General features: G+C 60.6%; 4 protein-coding genes across 4 annotated transcripts; 2 read left to right on the forward strand and 2 right to left on the reverse strand.

Moving 5' to 3' along the window:
• Positions 1–80: 80 nt before the first annotated feature.
• MNEG_1327 (hypothetical protein) lies at positions 81–380 on the forward strand (the record flags this gene model as incomplete). The annotated part of the gene is made up of 1 exon (XM_014050190.1): positions 81–380. The coding sequence occupies one exon, from the start codon at positions 81–83 to the stop codon at positions 378–380; it is 300 nt and encodes a 99-aa protein (XP_013905644.1).
• Positions 381–5,649: 5,269 nt separating this feature from the next.
• Positions 5,650–7,957, forward strand: MNEG_1328 (hypothetical protein; the record flags this gene model as incomplete). The annotated part of the gene is made up of 6 exons (XM_014050191.1): positions 5,650–5,829; positions 6,075–6,147; positions 6,440–6,672; positions 6,885–7,183; positions 7,439–7,600; positions 7,924–7,957. 6 exons carry the CDS (start codon positions 5,650–5,652, stop codon positions 7,955–7,957), a joined length of 981 nt encoding a protein of 326 aa, XP_013905645.1.
• A 2,520-nt stretch (positions 7,958–10,477) lies between these two features.
• Positions 10,478–11,121, reverse strand: MNEG_1329 (Zinc finger A20 and AN1 domain-containing stress-associated protein 6; the record flags this gene model as incomplete). The annotated part of the gene is made up of 2 exons (XM_014050192.1): positions 10,478–10,661; positions 10,844–11,121. The coding sequence occupies 2 exons, from the start codon at positions 11,119–11,121 to the stop codon at positions 10,478–10,480; spliced, it is 462 nt and encodes a 153-aa protein (XP_013905646.1).
• Positions 11,122–11,757: 636 nt separating this feature from the next.
• On the reverse strand, positions 11,758–15,750 carry MNEG_1330 (RNA polymerase II transcription factor B subunit 2; the record flags this gene model as incomplete). Its single annotated transcript, XM_014050193.1, has 12 exons — positions 11,758–11,825; positions 11,991–12,174; positions 12,448–12,660; positions 12,936–13,079; positions 13,224–13,319; positions 13,521–13,573; positions 13,762–13,927; positions 14,249–14,311; positions 14,629–14,719; positions 14,876–14,941; positions 15,152–15,257; positions 15,549–15,750. The coding sequence occupies 12 exons, from the start codon at positions 15,748–15,750 to the stop codon at positions 11,758–11,760; spliced, it is 1,452 nt and encodes a 483-aa protein (XP_013905647.1).
• Positions 15,751–16,672: the final 922 nt, after the last annotated feature.

Below are 16,672 nucleotides of genomic sequence, written 5' to 3' on the forward strand. Positions count from 1 at the left end.
GCGCCTGCAAACCCTGCAGGCTGCTGATACGACTGGCAGTGAAGGAGGGGTTTCACATGCACACCGTTGCGCACGGTGTCATGCCGCTCAACTCGGCAGCAGTGGACTTTGCCAGCCGCCGCTTCAAGCCGAGTGGCGTGGCTGTTGACCTGGAGACGCCGGACGGCAAGCGCGTGGGCGTGCTTGGTGTGGAGCTCCAGATGCTTACTAGCAACCGGACACGGTCCATTGTGGCTGATGCCGTGCGTCGCATGCGGCTGATGGCCGCCATTAGCAGCAATCAACGCGCGCTTTCACGCGCCGCCAGTGCGAGCGCCATGCAGCCCAAGACCATAGCCAAGTCAGGCGAAGCGGCCTCTCGCAGTGCCTCCCATACGTGACGCGTTTACGCGCGACACTGAATTGAACCCCTCCTGTAGGGTTCATTTCAATGTATGCGTGGTTCCGCAGGCACTGCACAATGTGCTTCTGTTCAGCTGTGCAATTGATTTTTGCAAGCATCAGGCTCTGCATTTGAAACAGCTGGTGGCCATGCTGTGTCCGTTTATTGGCGTCTGTCGACACCACTGACTGGGTCCGCGGAATTTGCATAGATATCGTTGCGGGTGCTGGCGTTTCGAGCAAGGTACTCACTGCCGCACCAGCAGGTGACAACAGCAATAGCCACTGTGCAATGGCAAACAGTTTGGAGTGGTCGCCGTCAGTACAAAGCTGTAATGTTTCATCATCATGAGGTTTTCACACCAGAGACATTTGACAATCAGGTGTCCAGCCCTGGATGTGGGAGTGTTCTGAGTGATTTTTCTGGCGTTCTAGGTAATGAAGGGGGTCCAGGGACATGCTGTTGGGCTTGGTAGTGGACGCTGATTCTGGCAACGGAGTCTGCCACCCATTGTAATGCTGGTTGTTGAGGTTGTCTGAGCTGGGCTGGCAGGGGTGAGAAGCTACTTGCACGATAACATGCGTGGCGCGAAACATCGTCAAGGACAAAGCTTGCATGTGGCAACAGCAAACTATTTGCTGTGTCCCAGGTCTTGTAGCAACCCTGCAGCAGCTGGTCGCTCAAATCCAGCACCTTGTTCCTGATGTCCAACTGTTGCTAAATGTGAGGGTGCTTCCTGGCTGATGTCGAGAAGGTGTGCAGCACCCGCGCCTGGCCCCTCGTTGCCTGCCCAAAAAGTGAACTAGAACCAAGGTGCTATTTATGGCAGCCATCTCACCGAGCTCCCAAGAAGCAGACCTTGTCAAGACAATTCACGAAGACTCCCACCAAGAGGAACTCTTCGTGGCCGGGATCAGGAATGCACATCAGGGCCCTTGCTATGTGTCCGTTGCTGCACCCAGGCATTTGATTAGCTGCCTGTGATTCCCTTGAGCAGCCGAAGAGGCTGTCAGTTGCATGCGTCAATGCAACGCTCATAATGACCCTGCAACTTGCAATCTATGACTACCTAGTCTAGTCGTAATATCCATGCAAGGTGGAAACAGGGGAAGACATGGATGACAGTTGGTGACAAGAAGTCAAGTGCGGTTGTGAACGCAGGGGACTAAGCACCGGTGCTCGTTTTTTGGCCCGTGGCTGGTGCCGGCCGCAGCTGCGTGTACCAGGGCGCTAGGCCCAGGTTGTCCTGGAGCCAGTGCAGCTGGCTCCATTGCAGCGTAACACCATCCACACCCATTAGGCCACTGGACGCACCGTCGCCAACATACGACCACCTGGCAGAGAAGGGACAAAGAGTGCGCCAGGAAAGCGGGCATGTGGCTTGACGTGTGGTCAACGGCGACATGTGCACTGCTGCTGCGCAGCTACAGCGCAGTACGGCCTCACAAACAGCCCGCCGGTGGGCAAGCACTGGATAGCAGTGTAGGGTTCAGGGTTCAATTCTGCAGGCAGAGCTTTGAACTCACCAGAACCACCCGCTAGCTGGTTCAGATGCCCATTCCTTGGCTGGATCTCTGGCTGTGATGAATCGCGCCGCATCACTCAGGTAAGCCGCTTGCTGGGAGTCGTCCAGGCGGCCTCCAACATCGCCCACCACTGCAGGAAACCGCCGGCACTTGGGCTTCGTTCCGTTTACGCCCTGCTTGGTAACGCAAAAGCCCCTAGACTGTAGCTCGCCCCTGCACGCGGTGATGAGGCCAAGCAATGGTCAATATGCAACGACGTTCCTTAAGCAAAATCAACCCCGCTGCAGCCGCAAACACTGCAAGATGCGCAACTCAGCCAAAGCTGCGCGTGTCATACACCCACCAGCTCTGTGCGTAGGTTTCCCACTGCTTGGGGCCCCCTAGCATTGTGATGCGGTCTGCCACTGCTGCTGCCATAATGCTGGGCGTGATCAGCACGCGGGCGCGGTAGGACCGGCCCACCAGCGCCGCCCAAAAGCCGGCCGCGTCGTCTGCCCCCAACTTCACCGCGGCATGCGCATCCGCAGCAAAGCTGGCGCCCAAGGCACCTCCCGCGCCTCCTTGCAGCATGAAGAGAAACCCGCCAGGCGAGACGACTCCGACCGCATCCATGGCTGCGAGATAATAATCGCCCAAGGGGGGGCGTGACGCACTGCCCCCCTTCCAGCTCATGTCAAACAGGGTTGGGCTGCTGATGAGGTCCAGCAACACGCGGCCTGACATCTGCTCCTTCCAAGCAGGCAGGCATGTCAGCGCCGCCGCCAGCCGCTGCCATGCTGCCGCGAAGGCAGCGGGGCTCCCGAGATCCTCGGGACCATTGGCATCGGGCGCGGATCTCTGCAGATCGTTTGGCGGCTGCTGCTGATGCTGCTGCTGATGATGCTGCTGCTGCTGCTGTTGCTGCAACTGCTTTGATGCCAGTCCCTGCAGCGTCAGCGCCTCTGTTGTCGGTGCTTGCGGCCTGAAATCCAGAACGACATAGAGCCCTGCTCGCGTCAAGAATTCAGCCGTCCACAGCAGGCGGGTAAGTGTCGTCGGGCCACGTGGCACATACGCGTTGCAGCCACTGCCGCTGCTGTCCCCTCCTTTGCTGCCATACCCCGGCGGCCAGAAGGGCTGCGGGGGCGGCGGCAAGGCTGTGCTGTTCTTTGGGGGGCCCTTGGGGCTGACAGCAAGCTTGGTGAGCTCGGCAATGCTCGGGGGTTGTCCAGGGCAGGCCCGCGTTACGTCGAGTGGTGCCGACTGCAGGTCGTCGAAGGTGAACGGCAGCCGCACCGCATTGAATCCCAGCAGGCGCACAACATGCACAGTTGCTGCAAAATCGCCGCCAACCCAGGCCGGCTGCTGATCAGCGCCCGCGAGCGCCACAAACGTGCCGCCACTGTCGAAGCCGGGCCAGCTGATGCCACGCAGCGTCACCGCCGCTGCACTGGCGGCTGTCATCAGGCGTGCGCCCTCCACGCGCAGAGGCGGCGCAGGCCGACCTCCAGACAACGTTTCTGCGCGCGGTCAGCAACATATATATGACAATGGCTGCGCTGAATGTTGCAGAATCACACAGGACGCCAGTCAACATACCGTCGCAACCAAACTCGGTCACTGTGCAGCACGGCACCCCCTCGCACCTGCTGGAAGCTCGCCGGACAGGTCTTTACATGATGGGGGTGGCGTGTCAGCCGTGTCAGGACCAGAAGCACGCGCACCGAAGCCGTTCCGCGAGCCCAACGCCTGCTGCTGCATGCCTAAAGCAGTGGGTGTTGCCGTCACATCACCGCGGATCTGCCGCTGTGCTCGCAACGCCAGTGGTGTGATTACCTGTGTGTTGAAGGAGAGGTTGAGGTGTGGCGGAGGCGCACGTACGGGAACGATTGGCCTTCCTAACAGTACCAGTCAGCTCCCAGGTCTATAAAATACACGGATTCAGCATGCAATTGAGATTTGACCTGAACCTCCCAGCTGTCGTGCTTGACTGAGACGCACCGAAACGGCCACGACCGCAAGCAGACCGCCCCAGAACCAGCCCTTGCGCAAGAACGCCCATGTGCCCTCATCTCCTGTGCGGCGTTCTGGGGCGATGCGCGAGGGATTCGCGACGCTTCAAAGCACGGGATTCGGCGCATCATTGTGTGGCTTCCGTCGGCAAGTGAGGCCGACGCGAGGCTTCCCAGCCCGTCGCCGGTGGGGCAGCAGCAGCGCGTCGGCATTGCGCAGCGCCAATGCGCGTGTGCCGAAGGTACCGTCTGTGTCGCCCGCTTCATCACAAGCGACAATATGTGTGCAACTATCCCCGCCTAATTGCAGCACTCGCGCGTGACGCTTCATCGCCACACCGCCTTGAATCGGAATCGCAAACCGTCCTGCCTCTTAGCAACTCACTGGCTAGGCCGGGATTCTTGTTCTTGTCATCCAGGAGCTCCAAATCAATCACCTTGCCATCAGACATCGACCCCACGAGCTCCTAATGCGCCCAGGCAGGGACGCTGCCTACGGTGGCTCTGACAGTTGCGTACAAGCGGGTGACACTTATGCCGCAGGTGGAATAACATATGTCATCCCAGATGCGATGCAAAAGCTGCCAACAGGATGCGGGTCACCTGCCACCTAGTTGTTGGCGACAGGAGGTGCGTGTGGAAGCCCCCTCAGGGTTCTCTCTCAGCCCAATCCGCAGGCAGAGGGCGCTAGGAGGGCTGCACATCATCCATGTGATTCAGGAGGTAGTTGTGGTGTGCCTGATTGTGCGGGAAGCAAAACAAAGGGTCAGGCGGACCCCCGAGAGTGAACAGACTTGTGCATCAGCCCTCGTGTAACTATGCGATTTCGCAGTACCGTACATTGCCTGTACCCACTGCAAGCCACTGCCGTACACTGGGGCGTGACAAGGGCATCTTGTTGCCGGCTTTCCCTTATTTCTGCCCACCTGACAATTCTGCAGCAGGCGGCTTCTAGGCAATTAGGGTGGGTCGATGGAGGCCGCCGCGCATATGCAGCTCACACACATTTCCTTGGCGCGTACAGTATCCCTTCACCCTTCACGGCTCCAAAGTTATTTGCAGACCCGATGACGGGTTGCCCCGCAGGTCGCAGAAGCCGCTCACTCACCCGCATTGCTCCATTGCGCCCGGCAGGCTTCGTTGTCAACAAGCGGTCGCACCATAAGCAGCCGTCACCAGTTGGCCAGCTTCAATTGATTCGAAATTTCCCCACATTCAAGCCTTGTGCCACACCGTATTGCACACTTGATCACAAGCTCGGTGTCTCTGCACATCCTGGACCATCGCAAGACGGACGGCAATAACGGTGATTGTTTAGAGCAGGGTATATACGATACTTCGGCCAGTAGAGCGCTAGTTCGTAGCTCACGACAGCGCCCGTGGTCTCTGGCCAGCTCACTCCTGGATCGACCCGCCGCAAGGACCCCAAGTGAGATTTTTATCGTGTACCGAAATTACGTGGCATCGTTGCTAGTCTGTGCTGTGAAGCGGCTGTTGCCGTGGTGCGCGCTGGCGCGCTGCTCGCTGGCAGGCGTCATGCATGTGCTGCAGTGAGGTATGCGCATGGCCTGCTAAGTGTGCATGCACTTTGAAAGGTCTGCTCTGTGAGTACAATGAACGCACATGCTGCCCCCTCATGGCAGTTGGCTCCTCAGCTGAGCTTAGCTGACCGAGGAGGCCTCACTTGCAACGGCAACAGGCTGCGGCCGGCGCCGCACGCGGAGTGCGCGGGGCGCAGCAGTCGGCCGCCATGCTGGGGCAGCAGCACTTCACCTCCAATCCGCTGTGCCGTCTGTCAGACGTGCCTGCGCGTTTTCGTGCGTCATCGCGGCCGGATAATGAGGTCAGCCTGGTGGTGGTGGCGGGGCGCGAGGTGGTAGTGCGCACGCCCGCAGGCGCGCTGGGGCCGGGCGTCCACCAGGACCTGCAGGTGGGCTGGTGGGGGGACAGAGGGGGGGGGCGCCTGGACTGAGGCACCTCGGGAGGGACGGAGGGGGTGTGTTGATGGCGTGCGTCTTTAATGGGCGGATGCAGTCTCCGGGATGGCGAAGGGATTGAAGCAAGGGCATGGCGCAGGTACGGCTGCAAGCAGCTCGGGGCCAGCCATAACAGCTACACCGCTGGGCAGGCCGTAATGCATGGCACGGGTCCCCACTTTCCCACCCCATGATGCAGGCGCTGCTGCTGCGGCAGGATGACCCAGAGCTGCGGCTGGAAGGGGAGCAGATAGCGCTGGAGTGGGTGCCAGGTGGGCGGGTGATAAACGTTGCGCAGGTTGAGGGAGGGGCTTGGTCGCGCAGGTTGGGAGCTCTGGTTATTCGGCATGGGCTGCTGCACTATTATGCACCTGAGCCCAAGTGGTGGTTGTTACGAGGGCACGAATTCATCGACAATGGCAGGTTGACTCCCTCCTGATATCTGCTGGGGTCTCTCTTAGGCGCCCGCTCGCTCCTGCTCTTCTCCTCAGTGCACTTCTCCTCCACAACTTTTCATTTCATCATCTTTTAACACGCCGCTCTCAACGCACACATCTCTTTCAGACGACGGCATGCAAGCAGTGTCCCTGCCGCTCTACCTGCTGGGCCAGGACGTCAGCGGGCGCTGGACATTCGCACTCGACATCAGCGCAGCGCGTGACCTTTTCCTGGGGTTCCTGCGGGACTCCTGTGAATTGGAGGTGGCCATGAAGGACGTGCGCGTGCTGCTACCAGGCCTCAGCCTTGACGCATGTGCCATTGCAGGCCAGGCTGTTGCGCTTTCACAGTGGCATCAGGTGCGGTGATGTCGGAGGGTCGTGTGGGGCTTGATGACGTCCAGCTGGCAGTTGATGCGTGGACGCTGGTGGTACAGGAGCGGTGTTGCGTGACATGCCAGAAGCTCCTCCCATCAGCGTCCTGCAGCAAAAGCTATCAAGCCGGCCCAAATCCCATGATCACCGTTTCTCTATACACGCAGACCCACCTCTTCTGCCCTCGCTGCGGCCAGCCGACCGTGCCCTTTGAGGCGGGGACTCGGCGTCGCTGCAGCGGCCCCGGTGCTCACAAGCTGTACCCGCGCACAGACCCGGTGGTGATCATGCTGGTGGAGTCACCAGACGGGACGCGCGCGCTGCTGGGCCGCAGCGCCAAAAGCACGCCCGGCATGTACACTTGCCTGAGTGGTTTCATCGACCAGTGCGAAGGCATTGAGGAGGCGGTGAGGCGCGAGGTCATGGAGGAGGCGCGCATCGCCGTCAGCGAGGTTCAGATTCTCGGGACACAGCCCTGGCCAATCGGGCGCTACGGGTGCGGGGGGCCTTGGGGTGTGGCTGACAAGGGGTGGTGCCGGCGGAGGGGAGGCCCGTGAGGGTCCAGCTGCTGGCTGCTTGGCGGTGTGCAGCACTATTGTGGATAGGGTTGCTGACCTGCTCGTGGCTCTGCTTTCTTGTCCCTGGCAGCCACACTGGCGGTGTATGTGTACAACGCTGCGGTGCATGCAAATGCTGCCTGCATTCCCTGCCGCCTGCTGCATAATCGTGTGCCACTGCCCGTGTGTTGCAGCTCCTGCGAGCTGATGATTGGGTGCGTGGCCAAGGCGCAGTCCTACGAGGTGCTGCTCAACACCAGCGAGATGGAGGACGTGCAGTGGTACGATCGCGCGGAGCTGGCGGCTGCTGTGCAGTGGTACGACAACTCCATCCCCCTGCAAGAGGCGCAGAAGCGGTCATGGGCGAATCTCGGCTTCTTCGTCCCTCCACCTTTTGCTATCGCCCACCACATCATGCGAGCATGGGCGTTGCACGAAGTGAGGCACAGCGCACGCTTGTTGGGGCGTGAGGGGCCGATAGATAGCAAGACCACACTTGACCTGAAAACGGGACCTGCAAGTTGGCGTCTGCGCTGCGCATTGCTGCCTCGCTCGTCTCCTGGACACCATCACACCGCACTGGATCCGCTTTTGCTTGCCTTGAAAGTGTGGGTGAAAGAGCGCCTGACCTGTCGCCCACTCATCCACCCTACAATCCCATCCTGCTACGTCGTTGCAGGGGCCCTGGTTTGTCGAGCCAGACAGTGCAGTGAATGGACACGGCAGCAGGAGCGGCAGCGTGGGGGCGGGGCAGCTGGAAAGCAGCAGCGCGGGGGTCACCAGAGCGGCGCTGTGACGTGCGTGCGGGCGGCTCGGCGGACTCCTCTGGTTGCACAGAAAAACATGCACGACAGGACAATCAAGTTTCTGTGAAGTCGCCTGGCTTTAAGTAAGGAGTCCCAGCATGGCTGCCTCTCCGCAATCCCATGCTTGTTGTTGTGTGTACGGTAGTATGGTCTGGGGGTCATATGATGCCGACTCAGCTGCTGCTTTTTCACGGATAACCCTGCAAAACAGCAGTAGGTAACAGAAGCCCGCCCCCCTTGCATGAAATGGATGTTATGTTCATCTTCGCTCTTTGTCCTCAACATGCTTTATTCAATGACAGCATGATTCCGTATTTAGTTTTGGGGCAAGGCAGGGCTAAAGGTTGGTTGATACCGTAGGGTTGCACTGGCACATTTGGCAGGCACTTAGAGTGTCGGCATGATGTGGATGGTCTTGTCAACGCATGCAGAGTAAGGGCTACAGGAAGGCGAACATATTGCATGCAGGGAAAGTGCGCCACACGTTGTGTGCAATCAAACGGACCTGGATTCCCACATGTTCAGGAAATGAGTTCAAAGAGCAGGAGAGCTCAGCTCAGCTATCAGTGTTTGTGCGGCTGCAGCTGGCCCACAGAATACACACGTGCATTGAACACGGCATAAACAATGTGCATTTGCAGACTTATTGATCCGCGTACTGATTTGCTTGCTTTGATAGTGGATAGACTCGACACTTGAATTGCACGCCATCATCCTGGCAATTACGGCACTCGGGCTTAGCTACCTGTGCACCTGAAGCGACATCAAGCAGCACCTTTGAGGTTTGTGCAGCCTGCACCGAATCAAAACAATGCCCAATGCGTTGCATATGTGCGCGTGCTGAGGTTGCTGGATTTGATGCTGCGCGCCCCCTTGCTGAGGTGGCACACCGCAGCTCTGCTACCACCGTCTCTGTTGCCGCCGGTACAGATGATTCACGTCCCTTCCTGGACTGTTCAGGTCCACTCGCCAGCCCGCCGGGTCCTGCACTGCAGCACGCGTTTTGCACAGGGAGTGTGGAGGCTTGTGGCGCTGCACGAGTGACTGTGTCCCGGCCTGTTCGCAGGGGAAAAGGCGGATTGCTGTCCGTGTGCTGCGCAGCCTCACAAGCCGCGAGGCCCCTGCCGCTGCGCTGCAAGCACACTAGTTGATGCCCCGCCTTCAGTCCCATAACAAAGATGCAAGTGGCGATGGGCAGCGTGCAGCAACCACCAGCTGTGCAGCAGTGTTGGTGGGCTAGCAGCTGAGCCGCGCGGCGGCGGCTCCCTGATTCCTAAAGTGCGCTGAGGTGAAGCCTACGCTACCTTCCCTCCTGATCAAGCCGTGCAGTCGGTTGTGGTGCACCAGACGCAGCGGCATGAGTGACGTGCCAGGTGGCCGGAGCACATGGGGGCACCTGTCAACATGTTTGGCAATTGATCCACCAGCACCCTGGCACAGCTGAGCTGCAAGGGCAAATGTGGCGGCGGCTCTGTAACAAATCGTTGTCGGCAGCGCCGTAAGGGTCCCTCGTGCGCGCTGCGCCATGGTACTACGACATCGTCACAGCTACGCAATCCTACACTGTGGGGCACTGCGAAGCGCTTCAAGGGAGTTTCTGTCATCAGGGTGACATTGTCAAAGTCTGGCACCCCAGCTGCACGACTGGCGCCCGCAATGCTAGTTGAATTGGGTGGCAACCAGGTCTTGACACACTCAGGCTTCTGCTTAAGGGCACAACACCTGAACGTGCCACTTGCTGATTACACTCCAGGTTGTCAAACCCGTCCTCATCGCCAGGCAATGGGTCGCCACAATGACCATATTCTTTCAAGACGTCGGCCACTGGCATGCTGCGTGCCTGGGCCACGAACCCCCCTGGGTCTTGTAAGCTGGGTTACAAAGTCGCACATGTGGCGGTTGCGCCTCGACGCACCGAAGCCAGGAACAGGCAAGAATGCTTGGCCAGCTACATTCTGATTGTCTGTTCCCTATATGTGGTGGGCTTCCAGAAGAAGGGTACACAAGTGCGTGGAAGGTAAATGTACACAGTATTGTTGAAACAGGCAGGAGCTGTTGCGCACACACTCATCTGGCTATGAGCGGGGTCACATCTCGCTGGTGCGCTCAAACGCGCCTTTGCAAGTGACCATGCCCTGCACACAGAATGGCCAGCATTCAACGGCTGGTGAGACGCATAGTCAACTGGCTGGCTGACACCACACACAGTCAGTGCGCTCCAAGAAAGACAACATGCACGGCAGGTGCATGTGAGCGTGCGTGTTGAGCAATGCCCGGGTCAGAGGCCAGACCCGCTTCAACACATGAAAAGCTCTTGGCGCACACAAGCGCCGCAGGTAGAGTGCTTCGCAGGCAGGTCTGCCGCTGGCAGCAGAGCGCCAGCATGTGCAGCAGCGGTAGGAGCGCCTCGCCCTGGCGGGGCTGCAATCAGATGCGCTGCATCTTGCTGGCCTGCACCAGCGGGTTGTCCTTGGCCAGCTTGGCGCGCTGCGCTGCTTTGTGGTCGTAAGAGCAGGTATGGTCCTCTGCATACCGGTGCTGGCCACAGTACAGTCCACCACAGCGGCACTGGAAGCCCAGGAGGCCGACCTTTTTGCGGCACTGCTGGCACCTGGGGGGCAGGGGGAGGAGGGCCGCGTTAGGGCGTGTGATGAGCAACTGCGGTACCAAAACCACATGCTATGTGAGTGTTGACATCGCTGCAGCAAACTAGTGTGCCGCATGCTCAGACTGCTGCTGACACCAATCCACCGGGGGGTGGTCCCATGCAGAAAACGTGGATCCAGCACCCACCTGGTCGAGGTCTTGCCAGGCGTGTCGGCCTTGGGGCTAGCTGCAGCTGCGCTGAAAGAAGCCTCTGCTGCCACTGCTGGGGCCGGGCAGCCGCTACTAATGGCGACATCCCTAGGGCTGCCGTTCAGCATTGGCGTGACATCAGCGGCAGGCTGGGACGCAGGTGCAGCCACGACATCGGCCGTCTGCGCTGGGTCGGTGGCCGCCACTGCCTGGGCCGCCACATCCTGCTTTGCCTGCGCTTTCCGGTCCTCGTCGCGAAAGCATTTTGAGCACATCCCAAGAGTGGCAGGGTTTCTGCGAGGCAAGGCCAGCAGATGGCGGCGCAAAGGGTCAGCACAAGGCTCTGCAGCGACAGCCAGGCTGAAACACGGCGCCTGCCGCGACCACGACTGCCTGGCATTGCCCAAGTACTCACCCAAAAAATCCACATCCGCACAGGGGCACGGAAGGAGCGCGCTCGTCCATGCTTGCTTGCGCCGAGTGTGCCTGTAAGCGGATTGCACTGACGGTGTGGCCTCACGGGTCGTTGCAGCTTGTGAAGCGCTGTATAAGTTTTCTATGAGTTTTGTACGACTGTAAACAATGTAAACCAAGCATGCCGCGATGGGTTGCAACGCAGCTCGGAAGGGTCTGCCTGAATCATCCGGGCCGCACGGAAGCTCGGAAGCGCAGACGAAGCTCCGCGGCAGATGCCGCCCTATGCCCACGCATGTGTGCGTATACTGCGCGATATGTCTGTTGGGCCGTGAGCACTTATTCGACAAGTGTACACCGGCTCCTGCAAGCATGCATACAAACCCCATGTCCCCATCTCCGTGCATGTGCAACAGTGCCTTCTCGGCAAAAGCTGGGAGCACTGTTACTTTGGCAGACAGAAACACAGCAAAGTACCGCTTGAAGCAATGAGTACTTCACAGCGCCGTGCCCATGGCCGCCTGGGCTTTGAGCAGCTTGATGTGCTCCTTGACCAGGGTGTGGCCTGCGGGGACAGCACAGGCGGGGTGGCGCGCAGCCGGCTTGTGGCCGTCGATTCAGACATGCGTGACAGCTAGCGCGAAAGCGGCAAGGGCCCAGGAACACAAGGGCATCTCACTCACCTGGGTGATCCGACAAGCCCCCCCCTTACAGACAATCCCCGACCCACCCTGCTGGGTGACCACCATTTGCTGCCGCTCTGCGCTGTCCCACAGGAGCACCCCCCGCTGCTGCGCAAAGGCGCGGCTCCTCTCGTACAGCGTGACGTCCTCAAAGTTTGAGTACCAGAAGGCCGGGGACATGTCTACGCGCTGCGTCTCGCGCTCCCACAGCCGGATCTGGTCCTGAACGGTCTGAGGGGGTTTGTGGGGGCACAGGGGGGGGTGGGGGTGACAAGACGGGTGCATGATGTGGGGTGTAGGAAGTGCAAAGGCGCACAGAGCAGAGTCGCGTTCATGTGATGTGCGTTGTCATGAGGCAGATCAAGGGGCTTACAGAGGGATGATCCGGCCATGGCTGTTGGTCGGCATGTTGCCGCTGATCAACCCCAACACCCTGCAGATCAGTTATGCGACCCCTGAGCCCAGCCATGCAAAGCTCCCTGCCGGGGGTTCACAGTCCCTCACCTCAGGGACACTGGGCACCCGCGCTGCCACCTGGGGGTGTGCGTGGCTCTGCAGGAATCCGATGATGTCATCTGCCGTCATCCCCTTGCCCAGGGCGTGCTGTACGCTGTCCCGCGTCAGGGTGCCAACAAAAAGGTTTGGGAGGGCGCAGTCCAGCCGGCAAAACTCCTCCAGCACTCGCACCTGGATGCGGGAGCTTGTGTACGCATAGATCTGGCAGCACACCGGGGCAGGGGTGGAGCGTGGTGAAGAGGGGGGGCCGGTGAGCAGGGTCGGCCCTGCAATGACGCGTGTCAGATTTCTGAGGCCTGTAGGAGGTTGAGGGCGTGCTTGTCTATGCTTCCTGAGCACCAAGAGAGGGCAACACATGCAAGCTGACACTCTCCCTCGAAGGCAGTCACTGGCACACTCATACGAGTGCGCGCACTCACTTGGGTGCGCGCACTCAGTTGGGTGCGCGCACCCCTAGTCGTGCCCCCCCACCTCACCCTGAAGTTGGTCTCCACGATGACGTACCCCCCGCCACCAACGCCGGCAGACAACCCGCTAGGGCTCAGGGCCGCGGCCGCAGCAGCGCCGCCGCCGCACAGCGTTGATGCCAGGGCAGTGGGGCAGAAGTAGGTGCCGCCCTCCTGGGAAAAGGGAGGGAGCCAGGATACGAAGAGGGGGCGACAGGGGAGGACAACGTCAAGCAACGCTAGACGGTGAGGCCGCTAGCTTTGAGGGCCAGCCAGCAACTTGATGGCAGGGGGCCCCTCAATTTGCCCCCTGCTCACCGCCTTAAAGGTGTAGAGTAGCCCCAGCTGGGCCATGTGGGCGGCAATGCGCTGCTCCAGAGGGCTCAGGCCAGCCAGGGCGTAGGGCCGCCCCACCTGGATGTCACAGGGAGCGTCAGGTGGGGGTGAACATGACAAGCAATAGCGTCTGCAGCCCCCTCCCTATGATATCTTACTCATCAAAGTATCAGATGTGATGCGGAGGGGCCCACACATGCTGCACGTCTTCAAGCGGCCGTTGGGGTTGGCCTGTCCTTCCCCACTGTGCTGACAAACCGGTAACGCATCCTGCCGCACCTGTCTGAATCCCAGCTGCATGAGGAAGCTCAGCACCGACGACAGCTGGGCCGCTGGGCGGACAGTCGAAGCGTGTCAGGCAGGGGGGTTGAGGGTTTGGGCGCGGAATAAAGCACAGAGGTGTTGATGGTTGCAAAAGCTGTCCCCAGACAGCAGGCGGGCACGTTTACAAGCATACGACTACCATAGGCCGCGCAAAAACAGCAGCCTGCGCTGCCGCCGCCCCCCCTTGCCGCCTGACCTGACGCCTGCTCCGCCGACCGGATGTAGTCCCGCAGCAGTGTCCAGGCCTGGCCGTTGGTGTCCATCAGCAGGAACCTGAAGCCCGCCCCCGTGAGGGCGCGGTCCGGCTCCTTGATCAGCCCCGCGGCCGCCACCAGGCGCTCCACGTCCAGCGGCTCGTGGCGCTGCAGGGGGGGGCGAAGGGGGGAGGGGGGGGTAGTGGTGGTGGTGGTGGTGGTGGTGGTGGTGTGTGTGTGTGTGTGTGTGTGTGTGTGTGTGTGTGTGTTTGTGTGTGCACGCGCGCGCGCATACGTGCGTGCGCTTGTGTGCGTCGGATTGGTGGGAATGGAAGGGTCAGCTGGCTGATGGGTGCAAGCAGGGGTCACATAAGTAAATGGCGACATGCAAGGGTAAGCAGCAGTGATACTGTCGTGCCCCCCTCATGACGGAATGCTCCGGCTGCCGCCTGCTATCATGGCCCCGAGCCCCTGGTGCCCCAAACGCACCAGGCCGACCGGCATGGAGGGAGGCGCCTGGCGTGTTGGGTCCAGCAGGAACGTGAGGACGCCCTGGGTGGGTGGGGAGGCGGTGCGGTGGGCGGATGCAGGGGAGGCGGTGAGGCTCTCAGGGCTGTGAGGAAGCGATTTGTCTTGAAGACAATGCCAGATGTGCATGACGCATGTGTTGACACAAAGCACGGCGGTGTCAACACCGCCAGAGCTGCCCAGTGCAGAACTAACGTGGACACTGCACCGCTTCATGCCTGCCCTTCAGCTGCCTCCTGTTTCCTCCAATCAGCAATGGCCGACGCCACTCGTCCCAACCCGTTGCTAGCCCACTCGATGCAGCCCCACCTGCACCCCGCCCCACCGCCCTACCGCCCCACCTCCCACTGCTTGACCGCGTACTCGGCGATGGCCTCCTGGCCCGGCATCACTGACAGCACCACTGCATCAACCATCCCGCCGCCATGGGTGCTGGGGATGGGCGCAGGGAGGAGGGGTACACCGGGATTTCATGCAGAGGTGTTGCTAACATGGTACGGGTGGGGGGGGGGGGAAGCCGATGGTGGGGTGTCAAGCCTGTTGCAAGCCGCGAGCGGAGGCCCAGGCGCATTCTTGAGCTGCACATACCTTCCCGCCAGGGCCGAGCGCAGGTGCTCCTTGAACACCTCGTGGAGAGCCCAGGTGGTGGTGCCACTGGAAGCAGGCAGTGGGCCAGGACCCGGGGCAGAGAGGCAAGCAAGAGCAGGCGAGTTGAAACGGCATAGGTTCCGGCCTCCTGTGCCAGTCCTGGCCTGCCTGGTGCGGGCAGGATGTGGCATCAGTGCCTGAACAAGGACACGTTGCCCTGCCTGCCTGCAGCAGCACAATGGTCTACAGCCTGCAGCCTCTTGCGTGCGTTCTCACCCCCGGGCCTCCGCCGCCAGCAGCGACAGCTCCTGCAGCAGCCTCAGCGCCACCTCATGCTTCTTGGCAGAGGTGGTGTCGCTCTTGGCCCAGTTTCGCACAAAGCCTGGGTGTTCAACGAGGGGAGGCCATGGCCAGAGTGTATGCTGACATGGCCACGCCCGCGAGAGCACCCGCTTGCTGGTGAGGGTAGGTTTGCAGTGTGATGTTCCATACTGCACCAGCGGCTCTTGTCTGCTGAGTTTGCGCTGCGCATGCATTATCCAGCTGACCCTCTAGTCCCCACAGTGCTAACGCTGTCTGTGACCACCCTCGGCTGCTGTACAGCGACGGCTTGGGCCCGGGCACCAGCCCCACCACCCTGGGTGCCCTTGGCGTGCCGTCCCATCACGCGCACCGTCTGGCAGGGGCTCTGGCGCGTACAGTAGCCTCAGCACATACTGCTGCCCCAGCGGCTCCAGGGCCCTGAAGACAGCCTGGCAGGTCCAGGGGCTGCTATACAGCTGGGACCGCGCCTCCGGGGCTAGCGACGCAATGTATGAGGCGAGGTTAAGCGACTGCAAGGCTGGGGGGTGCGCCGCCGCCGCGTCGGCCTGCATGGAGCCCCCCCAGGCTCACGGGCCGTGCGGCGGCCCAGCCACCGCTGCGATTACTGGCCACACCGCCGCCTTGGGCAGGGAACAGCCAGCCCCGGCTGACAAGTCAGGCGCGTGCTGCGTCGGCTTGCGAGCGCCGTCGCCTGAATGGTGGCCCGCGGTGCTGGCCGTTGACCACAAAAACTATGCAGTTGAATTGTTTTACAGTGACCGAACCCCCAAAGAAGCAACCGAATCCTCGTCGTGATCTTGAGATCATATATTGCGCCCGAGTTCCCTGAGCAGCAAGTGATACTATTCATATTATAGTCATCGATTGTGTTCGAATTCTTATGACATCACCGTACACAGTTGTCACTGCTAAGTGCTGCTACAGTACCGGTAGTGCCTGGTGTGACCTGGTAGAATCAGCAATGCGCAATATCAAGCCCAGCCTGGCCAATAATGGTCATGAGAGGGCAGTTGACTGATAGGTGCATGCAAGGTGGTGCCTTGGGTGCTCAATGGCGCCGGGCGGTTCGCTCCATGGCGCCGGGCGGCTCCCGGCGCCACCAGTGGCACAGCAAGAGCATGGGTGCAAGTAGTGTTTCAAAGCTACCAATGGTACCAGCACCTGTCACAACGGGCATCGGCGCACCACGTGCCCGTCGTCCGTGCCGCCTGGCGCCATGCTCACTTCTGGGCGTGGTCAATTCGTTGGCTGTTGTGGCAGATTCGCCTGGCCGCGACTTTCTATGTGGAGAGGCGGCCGGCAGCGGCGCCTATGCCTGGGTGAAGCTGTTCAACGTGTTGGCGCAGTATGGCATTCTGGAGCAAAAGCTTTGGTAGGCATGTGAGATTGAGTGTGTGTGTGTGTGTGTGTGTGTGCGTGTGTGTGTGTGCGTGCGTGCGTGCGTGCGCGTTCGTGCATGCGTGCGTGCGTTCG

This window comes from Monoraphidium neglectum (genome assembly GCF_000611645.1).
Source record: "Monoraphidium neglectum strain SAG 48.87 unplaced genomic scaffold scaffold00130, whole genome shotgun sequence".
Lineage (NCBI taxonomy): Eukaryota > Viridiplantae > Chlorophyta > Chlorophyceae > Sphaeropleales > Selenastraceae > Monoraphidium > Monoraphidium neglectum.